Below are 12750 nucleotides of genomic sequence, written 5' to 3' on the forward strand. Positions count from 1 at the left end.
TAAAAGGATAAATATTTTAATATTATTGCACAAATTGTACTTTATTAAATTTTACGGTATTTCTTATGAATTATACCAATCCCAAGTCCAAAGGCGATTCCTTAGGTATGTATATCTCTATGGTATTACTACATTTGCATAACCTGTGTTTGTGTGAGTGTATCGTGCGTGCCGTTCGCTTTCCTTTACATATAATTTTAGTTTTATCGCTACGATTCAGTTCATTAACTGCGGAGAGTACTTTTACAAGGTTCGCAAGGTGTAGGCGAAGTAATTACTCGTAGAAAATTAACGTACGTATCAATGTTATAATTATTTTACATTGATATAATTATTTTAACTACAAATCAATATATTTAATTACGTCTTAGTATCTTTAGACAAATAGATGGTATGTATATCGATATTTTAGTAAATATTTACATAAAAATGTTTGTACTATAACATATCACAGCATATTAAAAAATATGTAAAAAATATGCGTAAGACACTTGCGTCGTTAGTGGTACCCTAAGCCTTTAGACACATGTCTCGCCGTCAACGATGCGCCGACCACAAGATCTAAGATGTAATTACACTGGCTAATTCTCCTTTCAAACCGGAACATAGCAATACTTAGTATTGCTGTTTGGCGGTAGGGAAACTGGTTTGTGAACACCCAGACAAGTCTGCGTGTCGCTCTATCATCATGAATCATTAAAACTATTATAAAATGATGATAAAACAAATACATAAACGGATATCTTGAAAAGGAACGTCAGCTGCCTATTGGAACGATTCAAAATTCAAATACTCTTACAAGCACTTCGGAATTACGACTATACAAGATTAATTTAAACTATAAGGAAAATGAAGAACCGAGAATAAAATTCTTGTGACAATTAATTTACATAGATACGTGTACTAAAAACAAATGAATACGAACTCCGTATAACCATGTCCTTAATACAGTTGAATCAGAACACATAACATGTCAGAAAGTGTATTATAATCATTTTCAAGACAACAAATGTATGTACAATATAATATTCCGTTATAAATTAACATAAAAATATACCTTTTTGTCATGTTTTCCCATGCGATCATCTGTTCTCATTGTAACAAAGGTACAATACGTTTGTGCTGTATCAAAGTCATGCAAGTATAACTATGCGGATACCGCGTTTGACTTGAACACAGCCATTAATGTGAAGCAAAACAATGGACATTTTTTTTGCATCTGTATAGAATTAAATCTTATTGACAGTTATACAATATGGTCAATAACAATTTCGACGACCTCGGTGGTCGAGTGGTGTTTACACCGGTTTTCATGGGTACGCCACACCGATGTCCTGGGTTCGATTCCCAGCTGAGACGATGTATATCATCATTAGTTTTCTCTGTTGTCATGGGTGTGGGTGTTTGTGGTACCGTCGTTATTTCTGATTTTCCATAACACAAGTGCTTTAGCTACTTATATTGGGATCAGAGTAATGTATGTGATGTTGTCTCATATTTATTTATTTATTTATGTGATATATGTATATTATTCACTTCTATACTATTTTATTTCTATAATATATAGACCTACCAGCAAATATTGACCATTCCTTAAATCACCATTGCGATACCAACTTTGAGAACTAAGATGTTCAAACCTCATCCTTCAAACCGGAACACAACAATACTAAGTATTGCTGTTTGGCGGCAGAATACCTGACGACGGGCTAGCAAAAAAACCCAACCACCAAACGAGAAATCCTGTCTCTCTCGGTCTGTATATCTGCCACTGTCAGACCGAATTTGATTTAATTTAATATGAAGGAAGCTTGATGTCCAAAAGATCCTTTGGCTACTTTATAAAAGACCGCGGGTGACATATGTATATATTTATATTCATACTTAAAAGATGCCCCAGCTTCTCGCAGGTGATGTATATTAATAACGAAAATTGTATGATATAAATATAGTTTCTACCCAAAATAATTTGAAATAATGCTTTCTAGTCGAGAAAACATTTTTAGAATCAGACTATTAGCTCCGGAGATTACGTCCTTCATACAAACGAACAAATGATACTGTTTTAATTTAATGTTTAACTGAAACATGACAATTTTTAAGTTATTTGATGAGTCTACGTGAATAAAGAATAAATATGGGGCTTCTCAACTTCAAAACAACTACTAATAAGCTATATACCTAGAACTAATTCAAATGAAAACGAAGGTAATCACAGCTATGGCTAAAAATCGAGCATTTTTCATCCCGTATACTTTGCTATACCATATATCTGTTTGAATTAAAACTTCATAGTTTCTCGTAAGCTAAACGGCCGAACGATATCGATAATTGTTTACGAAAGAAATGGAATGAATTGTTATTGAATGACTATTAAATGTATCACTTTTAAAGAAAACTGTTAATATATTCTAACTGAAAAATTTTACTTACTAATATTCTGATAATTTAGACTATATTGGGTCTATGTAACATTTATAATATGAAAAATGACGAGTACACGGCTCACAAATACGTCTTTTCAACCGACTTCAAAAAGGAGGAGGTTATAAATTCGTCTGTATTTTTATTTTTAAATGTAACTGCAACATGTTAATCAATTAAAGACATACAAACAGCACAACTATTCGCTTCCTCTTATATATACTAATGTTATAAATGCGAAAGTAAGTCTGTCTATGTATTACGCTTTTTCGGCTAAACCACTAAACCAAATTGGATGATATTTGGTTAGAAGCAAGGTTGAATTTCAAGAAAGGTATAGCCTACTTTTTTTTCTTATCCCTGTAGCCCAACAACTAAAACATGAAAGAAATCACAGGCAGCAACTAGTTTCATTTAAATGTCAGCACATTAACGGGATAAAAGCAGATATAGCAGTTGTACTCTAGATCAGCTCCCTCGGGTTGGCCCTTATAAAATACTATTATTGACTTTATTGAGATTTGAAGGTTCAATAAGTTTTAATATAATTATATTTTAATAAAAGTGTTTTCTACTGTTATAGTTACTGAGGGTTGAAATTATTTATATACACTATTTTTACTATCTTTACTAGTCTATATATGCGTATAGTGCATAGCAATTTTTTTTTTGTATCATAACAAGCTTATTTTACAGAGATTCATTGTTGTGATAAAGATAAAGAGTTGAAACATAAAATTGAAATAATTTGCTGGCAGCTTACACTCACAATGCATAATTACCCCAATTATTTTTATGCCATTGATAGTAGTGTCAATTTGTATTAAAAATAATAAAATATAAATATTTCTGAGCAAGAGTAAATAGAGAGAATTTGTATTTACAAATTCCTGCAGTATTCCTGTGTATAATATTATTCTTGGATGTGGTTCCTAATTCAATTTGACCGACTCTCAGCACTATTTAAATACAATTTTACAATGTATTTTGATGGATTACATTTGAGTTCCAATTACATCCTAATACCAATCACATGGTTTATTTATTCATAATGTATATATATAATCAACCCAAAATTAGTCTAAATATATTAAAACTATACAATATGACAAAGTTTTAAGTTTCCTAAATAGCAAAGAATAAAACTAAGAAGTAGTTTTGTAATTGTACCTTTATGGTGTTAAAATTATATTTTAATAATAAACTTCAATAAAGCTAAGTCAAAGATTGAACATTTGTATGAAAAAAAAAGAAATGTTTCTTGAGCCTGGCCTAAATATTAGTGCATATATAAAGATTTCATATAACACTTTTTATAGTATATTAGTTGGTATTAGTATAAATGGTATTGGTATATATCTAATAGATCTCTATGACAACAGTATAACAGCTTAAGATAATGTATTTATTATATATACCTACTTGATACAACTTATCTTTATACAAACTTCAATAGTAGAATTTTAACATATATGTAATATGTAGTAAGCTAATTAGAAATAGTTTATTTTGAGATAGATAATGTTAATTATATTTACAGATAATTAGCATAATAAGGATATAACAATAGGTATTTGCACTGTTATTTAAATATTAGTTATTTACAATAGGTAAAGTTTAATGATAACTGTATATAAAAAGTACAACCATAGAGTTTATATATAATAATATTGCTTTAGTCCTGGATAATGAAGTATTTAAAAAAAATGTACTGTTATAATTTACAGTGCAAAACATGTTGAGTGAGATGTAGAGCTATAAAAGAATGAGTAATATATTTGCTATACTGTGAAATAATTTAGCTTAGATTAATCAACAAACCACATTTAACTAATGGTCTATCTTTACCATAGATGTTATTAAGTTCTCAATTAACAACATATGGTAATAAATAATGATTTAAAAAGATAAATATTTTTTTAGTTTGCTTCTTCCACACAAGCTTTATTTATTTACTGTCAGACATATCCATTATCCAATTGGACTTTTTATAAAAACTTTATACTGTTCAAAATAAAAAAAATATACTAAGTAAGGCAAGGCTGTGCTAGTAGTCATAATAAATTATATAGTTAGTAGAACTGAATAGTTGACAATTTTAATCTTATTATCTTGTATTCACAGTTTGTAATACTAAAACAATGATACCCCAACTGATTAATTGAAAACCGATAGTGATTAATAAGCCGGCGAAACGAATATCGCGGATATCGTAATATTAAACGCTACACGATATGTATTGACCAGTCTTATTTTTTTTTATCTTATTAATGGAATTGTTTATAAATCGTTTTAAAAACATAACTCACAATCGTGCATGTAAATGATGCAGACAATGTTCAATGCTTGGGCACACAGGAACAGCGTAGTAAAATCACGCCAAAATCATAACTTAATCGTTTCAGAACTAAACCACATAAATATTGATAAGAATCTTAATTACCTTGGGATGCAGTTGGATGGTGTCCTATCCACTTCCCAGGCGGCAAAAAGTTTCATGGGAACAGGTTTCGACGTATTAGTCATCTTTTCGGATTTATTTTTCTCGGTCATTTTAAATCAGCAACAATACACAACTGGGTACAACTTTCACAGCACAGCACTAAGAGTTGTTTTCAACTTACATTGTTATTTAATCACTAAACATAACACTGTAATCATTTTTATTTTACCACAGAACTAGAAGGGTACCGACCCCGACACAAATACAACAATACTCAGTACACTTTCATACTGCGCTGGGCGCTGGTATTATCGGTTTGTCGGCGACGGATGAAAGCGGCGTTCGATACATCTGACAGACGCCAGACGAGTGTTGCCTACAGTAGTAAAGATTACCACTAACGAACATTATTATTTGTTTTTAATACTTTTATTGCCTTACTGAAAATACTTAAAAATAATATATACGATATGAATTAAAAGACTATGATTATGAAAAAAAAAAACAAAACCGAAAACAAGCCTTACGGTCATCGCAGTCGCAGATATGACATATATCTGATATCTCGCTAAGAAACAACATTAACGTTATGCTCAGAAAATCGGTTAACATCATCTGACGACCATCTCTAGCACTGAGAGATTATTGGTCAAATCAAATAGTGCGCGCTTCTTCGGCGTCCCTTTACACAAAATGCACTTCAGTCCCTTTTCACGAAATCACTCTCATAGATTACAGGAAAGCAAGATGCTACGCGTTACATATAGAAAATAAAACCTAAAGCTGATTATTTAGAAAAATACGAAATATTTCCTGATTGCGCTATAACACTACTCGAAACCCTTCAAAATGTTTGACGTACCAAGATATATCCCTTGATCGTTTACTATTTATTTAAAACAAACCTTCTTTTCAATGGGAGTGCTTTACGAAAATTTCTATACCAATTCTACATTCTGCTTGTTTGAAACCAAAAAATAAAAAATAATAATCTTCAAACTTATGTTTATATTAATGTAGCATTGCATAAATTTTAAAATTAAGTTGAGGATTTTAGTATTATAATCAAAATATATTATATTTATTACGTTAACGAAACACCAGGAATAACTGATTAAGTTATATAATATCTACTGATTATCATAGTCATATTATTATATTTTTTTTGTTTTATTGAAAACAAAAAATAAATTCTTTATTAATTAATAATAATATTTATGAACTGTGTAAAAATGATGTATAATATTTATTAACTTTATAAAAATGAGAAGATGAAATGAATCTCAAAAAAACGAAAACATTTTGTTTTATATTTTATTAAAACGGAAAACAATAAAAGTTGTATATAATGATAAAAAACAATAATACATTATTTTACGAATGTCTAATTCAGGCATTGAATCCTACTGGAATGGCACATAAAAAGGAATAAAAACAAATCACATAGCAATTACTACAGTTATCATTAAATACAATGATAAGTGTAGCCATTAAAAAATAAAAATATCTACATAAAATGATTACAATATTAGACTTATTTTATATTTGGAATGTTCAAATTATATAAATTTTAAGGACTTTAAAACAGCCTGAAAACAAAAAGAATTGATTTTAATTTTATGCTATATGTATATATATATATATATATATATATATATATATCATATAAAATAGCCCAGAATTCTAGAGGTACAAATCACTTGCAATAAATTTATTACACCTACATTATGAAGATTATTTACGTTAATACAAGTTTTTGTAATGTTGATAGATATTTATTGTTTAAACTTATATTACCCAACACCATGCTCTACTTATTAATAATTGCAAAGAAATAAACATCCATGGCCTTGATGTCAATGTAAAACTATTAAAATGGATTCAGGAAAAAGTATTTATAAGAAGTAATGTCATCAAGTCTGTCATCATTTCATCATGTCATCCATCCAAGGGCTTCAAAAATAACCTGTACTGGAATTTTAAGCACCTTGCTGACAATGGTTTTTGGTGAGGCGACCCTGAAGGTCTCTCAAAATCTTGTTAGGGTAGTACCTAGAACAATGCTTGCACCTGGGAACTTTTTGGACTTTAGACAGAGATGTGTGTCTTGTACCTATAGATTACTGACATAAAATCAAATCATTATTTTGTATTAAGATAATTAATAATATATGATAACTTTCTTGGATAGGTGCAGTTGCTTCTTTTACCCAATCTCTAATAGTACCCAATATACCCATGGTACTTCTGTTCTACAAAATTATGATTATTTATAGTAACTACATTACTAATATCTCATAAGTCGTCCGTTTATATAATGGATGTGATGGTGAAACCTTGTAAAACCATTTAAAATGTATAAGTAACTAGTTTAAGACTAGATTAAAATATGCTAAGCAAAATACACTTAACAAATAAAACATCTATCAAAAATATTAACAGAAATTAAAAATATAATTTATTAATTATCATAAAACTATAAATTCTTTTATTATGCATGTATGTGAGTCGAGCATTGTGGATTATTTTTAATACTTTATTTGAATTTAAGCATAAAATGAAGAAATTAATTAAAAATGTATTCCAATATACATACCATTAAATGTAGATTACTTATTTCGAGACAGGTCTTGCTTTGCAAATAATTACTTTTCTTTTGCGTTTGTTCTATTAACATCTTATCCTGTGAACCTTTATTACTTGAAAAGATGACTGAATTTTCATGTTGCTAAACCAAATTTCTTGTAAAAAGATAGGTACCACCTTTTTTTTTTTATTGACTATAAGACTATTAATAGTTAAGTTTAGTACTGTAATATTATTTTGGCAAGTAGGCAACTTGAGCTGAACTATGTATAATTAAGCATGAGCCTATACACTATTTTTCTAGGAAAAACTTTACCAAAATTAAAGGGTCATATATGATGAATGTTTGTAAAGAAACCTATGTAAAAACTATAGCCAACTATTATGGTTTACAATATGGGTTATAGGTGTACGGGAATCCACTCTAAGAAGTAGTTCTGATCACAGGCGTCGGTTCATTTGGCTACTTCTGGTGGACAGTCAGGCTGCGCGGAGGGATGCGCGGCACGGAACGCCGGGTGATTCTCTAGTTCACGGTCAATGCGAAGTATTATTGGGAATGGACGAAGATCTACATGGAATCTGGAATTAATAATAATATAATTGACCGGTTTATTTTATTAAACCAATTAATGAAGTATTTCTTAATTTATTGGTAAACTATTCTACCTTCTTGCATTGAACACTTGAGGCACAAGGCAGCAGTCAGCTAGTGTTATTTCATCACCAACACAATATTTTCCTGCACAGGACGACAGAAGCTTCTCCACTGCTCTAAAGCCACGCATAATCCAATGTTGGGCCCATTCCTTTTTCTTATCTTCACCCACATATATTAGAACAATTAAATTTTGTAGAGGCTGGATGCCAGATGATATGACCTGGAATTTCAAAATTGAACACATCAATTTGATATTATCAAGTCTGAAAAATAATTTTAGTTGGTAAATTAAAAAATTTAAGTGGTTCGTAAGATATGCTACCAGTCCAACAAACATATATTGCCAACTTGGAAGGATACTTTCATTCATCACCTTTTAGCTAACAATATTTTTTATATTGTAAATATTATTTTCTGTATATTCTAAATCTTCATTATCTGAACCCATCTTACCTCATCTCAGTTGATTGTTGAATTATGTATAATATTAACACATTTAAAAGGTCACTTGTTGAACTACAACTATAAGTATATAAATATTAGTATTAAAAATCTTCAATTACCTCACAAATTTCTCGAACCTTTGCACGCTTATAACAATCTTGAGGCATTAGAGCCCTTTGAGGTCTGGTTTCTTCTAAATAATGCATGATACTTAGTGATTCGACAAATGTGTGTCCATCTAAAATGAGAAAATATTACTATTTAAATTACAAATACCAAATTACACGAACCGATAAATATAACAGGACAATAACAATTAAAACTTTTTATTTCAAAGGAGATGGATAACAAATAAAACTTTAAATTGTAAAATATTTAAGTTTATCTTCAATATAAAGGTAAATTACAGTAGGTCATTAATATCATTGATGGTAATAATTTCAAATGATTTTTTTCACTTAATATTATAAAGATAATATTGTAAATTACCTATAACTAGTGAGGGTACTTGTTCCATAGGGTTTACCTCCCGGTATTCATTGCAGTGCTGTTCTCCACCACCCTTGATCAAACTGACAGCTTTTATATCATATGGTATTTCTTTTAGATTCAAGGCAATCCTAACCCGCCATGAACAAGAGCTTCGCCAATATGAATATAATACTGGCTGAAACAAGAATAATAATCATTAGAATGTATGTACTTGTTTTTTAGACGTCTTTTATATAAACAAAAAAGAGACTTCTGTCAACTTAAAAATTGTAAGCAATTAAACTGTAATTTTAGAAAAAACTAACCTTTTCTTCAATAATATCACCCATTTTATCGAAGTATCAAAGACAAATAATCATAAGAATCGTTTGACTAAGAATACAAAAACCGGTCAACAGGGGCCAAGAATATTAATACTTTTACAATATCACGAACAACAAGTATGCAAATAAACTAGATTTTACCTATTAATATCTTGTTTATATCATCTTGTTTACTTATTATACATACCTTAGCCATGGTGGAAATATTCCCGTTGTATTTAGAGTAGTAACTAATTTTGGCGGCGTTTATTATACCGGATAGAAATAAACGATATATGTTGTTTTTGCAAATCTGGTGTTTGTTTTTATATAATTTATGAAATAAATTTATTATACTTGACAAGAATATTACAGAACAAGTCAAATAATAATTATTATATTTTTTGAATTAATGGCTTTTGAATCTAATTAATAACTACTTGAAAATGCACTCTTTCTTTTACCCAATCTGTTACATTTCCATTTGTCATTTGAAGACTAGAGATCATTCATCAAATCGCTTTTATAAATTGAAAACTAATATAATATTTTAAAATAATTACATTTCTTATAGATATATACAATTTTTACTGCAATATTTATGAAGTGATAATAAATAATAACAACGAAAAAAAATATTTTTTTAACGTTTCGGAACGATCATAGAATTATCATCCGAAAAACAACTATAGTAAAATTATTAATTCGAGTCAGTAAAATGACATTTCCAGTGTTGCAGGTTTTTAATCTCAAATAAATAGTGATGTGATAGAATCTCGACTATAATTTTGGGAATTTCGACTAAAGTACTATTACTAATTCCAGTCAGTAAAATAACAAGCGCAACTGTCACTGATACTGTTCGGCAATCAATAGAGATAGACATTTAGTCATGCTTTATTTTATTAAGTATCAAAGCGTTTTTTTTATTATAAATATTTAATACATATTGTATTAAATAATACGATTTTAGAAATATGGACCTTATCAGCGTATTAAAATTTCTCACTACAACATTATTACAAAGCTGGGAAAAAATGTATGAAGAGGTTCAGAGGAATTAACACTAAAAGGTCAAGAAAAAACAAGTAATTTTATACGTTTTTATTCATTACGGTTGTTATTGATTCCAACTCCGATTCTGAATCGGTATACTCAGAATCGGAATCGGAATCAGTTACATTTATAACAAATGAATCCACATATTCGTCTATGATGTGGTCGAGTCATTTTGTCTTCGACTTTTATGGCATGGTTGATGCACTGTCTCTAATTTTCAGGCGTCACTTCCTTCAGGCCTTCTTCAAATAATTTTTTAAATTGTAAAATTAATTTACAATAAAAAAAACGCTTTGATACCTAATAAAATAAAGCATGACTAAATGTCGAAGTCTATTGATTGCCGAACATCACTATTGTAGCGGGTAACCCTTTTTTGTATCAGTGACAGTTACACTTGTCATTTTACTGACTCGAATTAAAAATCGTACTATAGTTATATGGATAATAAGTATTATTGTTTTGTATTGTTTTTATGGGTTATGTTTTCAAAATAATTGTAAAATATTGAATTATTAACAAATAGCTGTAAACAAATTGGTCGAATGACTGCCAAAAGTGCCAAGTGTTCTAACTTAATTTCGAAATGTCAAAATCACTTCTAAATGTCACTTATTTCTGTAGGTTCATTATCAAATGTCAACTTCGAACATTAGTGTTATTTAATTTTCAAGCGTTTCTTACATTTGTTTATTTTTTGTACTCATACTTATTAACAATCTGTAAAGTAAAAACTTACAAACTATGGGTAAGGATAAGAAAAAAGGTATTAAAGGCAATGTTTTTAAAGTAGCTGGTGCTAAAAGTTTGAAAAAAACAAAAGCTAAAGCAGTTAACCTAGGCTTAAAAAACGTGAGTTATTTTTTTTATAATTTATTTGATTTAATTCGAGGCTTACAAGTTAACAAGTTTTACAGAGATCATTTTTAGATAATTATTTTTTTCTTTATGTAGTAATAGTATTCATAAAAATAATATCTTTTGCTTTAGTAAACCTGAGGTATAAATAAGCATATGATATAAAAAATGATATGGCATTCATGACCAGAAACTATTTCCAACAGGCCAGTTTTACCATGATGAGTGCAAACCTTGTTCTGGTAATTGCTGGCTCCAAAAACAAAAATTTTATGAGATGTGTTGGAGTGCCAAATGCATTTCTAACATGTCTTTTTATATGCATAACATAGTTGATATTAATAATGTTAAGTGCTTACAAGAAAATTAATTATTTTTGAACGATGTGGAAATTCTAAAATGCAGTTTACATATAATTAAAATAAACACTGACCATTTTGACTCAAGACTAGACATTTAGTTATTTAATTTTTTTTTGTTTCAGTTAAAACAAAAAGTTGTAGATATTGATAAAGAGTTCTTAGATATTAAAAATAACCCAAAACCTAAGCAAGAAGCGGTTAAACCTGTCAGTAAGCCCGTACAAAAGAAAAATGACAAAAATGTTACGAAAGAGGAAGTTGCGTCAGCAGCAGATCAAATTGTGAAAATGGATATATAGAAAACAAATAGACTCTTTGTTATTTAATGATAAGCTTAAAATAATGTGCATATACACATTGTAATTATTTAAATAAATAAATTTTACTATATTACATTTTACCATTACTTTTTTTACTTACTATATACCATTTTCTGTCTTAAAATAACTTAATTTGGCAATTTGGAGGGTTATTAAAAAGTAAAGATATTTTTATATTTAGTCCATTTTACTGAGTTTTCTAATGGTTATTGGAAAAATCGACATTGTTACTTTGATTTTGAATATACAGGGTTGGTAATTTGACATATTGCCGTAAGGGGTTTATAGATGTGACTATTTGCAATAATTTTAACCCTGACATGGATAGTGCAAAAGTGAACGATGTCTCGCCTGTATGATCTGTGGAAGACCACAAAAAAGAACTACAAAGTTAGAAAGGAAAATAATAATGTGGAATAATTTGACTAGTTCGGTAGTTAAGCCACAACTTAGGAAAAGAATGTGACTTTAGACATATTAATAATAACAATAATTGTTATTGAAATAAATCGTAATTAAATTTATTTATTTGGTTTTATTTGAAATATTTTAGTTTTGGGTCATTGGGTATTGTTTTTAATTATTTTTTTTGGAGAGCTATGAAAACAGCTATGTTTTTAAAACATTTTGCAAGACATGTAACCCCCTATCACCTACTAACAGTACTATAAAAAGTAATCGGGCTTAATTTACTTATGCGGGTAGTCTAAAATAAATTCTACTCCACTGACATATTAAAAAAAAAACGTTTGGCCTGTTGGCACAAATGATTGTATGTATAATTGTAAAAAAGGTAAAC

The 12750-nt window shown here is 29.1% G+C and overlaps 3 protein-coding genes across 6 annotated transcripts in view; 1 reads left to right on the forward strand and 2 right to left on the reverse strand.

Moving 5' to 3' along the window:
• The window catches only part of LOC124538210 (phosphofurin acidic cluster sorting protein 1), a 162740-nt gene extending 157489 nt beyond the window's left edge, over positions 1-5251 (reverse strand). For 2 of the 3 annotated variants that reach the window (XM_047115185.1, XM_047115184.1), the window contains exon 1: positions 4868-5251. In XM_047115185.1, coding sequence (XP_046971141.1) covers positions 4868-4977 — 110 coding nt within the window. In that variant the 5' untranslated portion in view covers positions 4978-5251. The remainder of the gene's footprint in view (positions 1-4867) is intronic. The other variant, XM_047115187.1, reaches the window with a different exon arrangement.
• Positions 5252-7302: 2051 nt separating this feature from the next.
• LOC124538404 (probable maleylacetoacetate isomerase 2) lies at positions 7303-9947 on the reverse strand. 2 transcript variants are annotated; one of them, XM_047115452.1, is made up of 5 exons: positions 9561-9947; positions 9048-9225; positions 8678-8796; positions 8123-8334; positions 7303-8035 (listed from the first exon to the last, which is right to left on the reverse strand). In XM_047115452.1, exons 1-5 carry the CDS (start codon positions 9567-9569, stop codon positions 7909-7911), a joined length of 645 nt encoding a protein of 214 aa, XP_046971408.1. In that variant the 5' UTR covers positions 9570-9947; the 3' UTR covers positions 7303-7908. The 2 variants fall into 2 exon arrangements, with proteins under 2 accessions (XP_046971408.1, XP_046971407.1); XM_047115451.1 differs by lacking the exon at positions 9561-9947 and adding an exon at positions 9356-9483.
• Positions 9948-11028: 1081 nt separating this feature from the next.
• LOC124538390 lies at positions 11029-12031 on the forward strand. Its single transcript, XM_047115437.1, has 2 exons — positions 11029-11263; positions 11754-12031. The coding sequence occupies exons 1-2, from the start codon at positions 11156-11158 to the stop codon at positions 11928-11930; spliced, it is 285 nt and encodes a 94-aa protein (XP_046971393.1). The 5' UTR covers positions 11029-11155; the 3' UTR covers positions 11931-12031.
• The last annotated feature ends 719 nt before the right edge of the window (positions 12032-12750 follow it).

The sequence above is a fragment of the Vanessa cardui genome, chromosome 20, assembly GCF_905220365.1.
Source record: "Vanessa cardui chromosome 20, ilVanCard2.1, whole genome shotgun sequence".
Taxonomy (NCBI): Eukaryota; Metazoa; Arthropoda; class Insecta; order Lepidoptera; family Nymphalidae; genus Vanessa; species Vanessa cardui.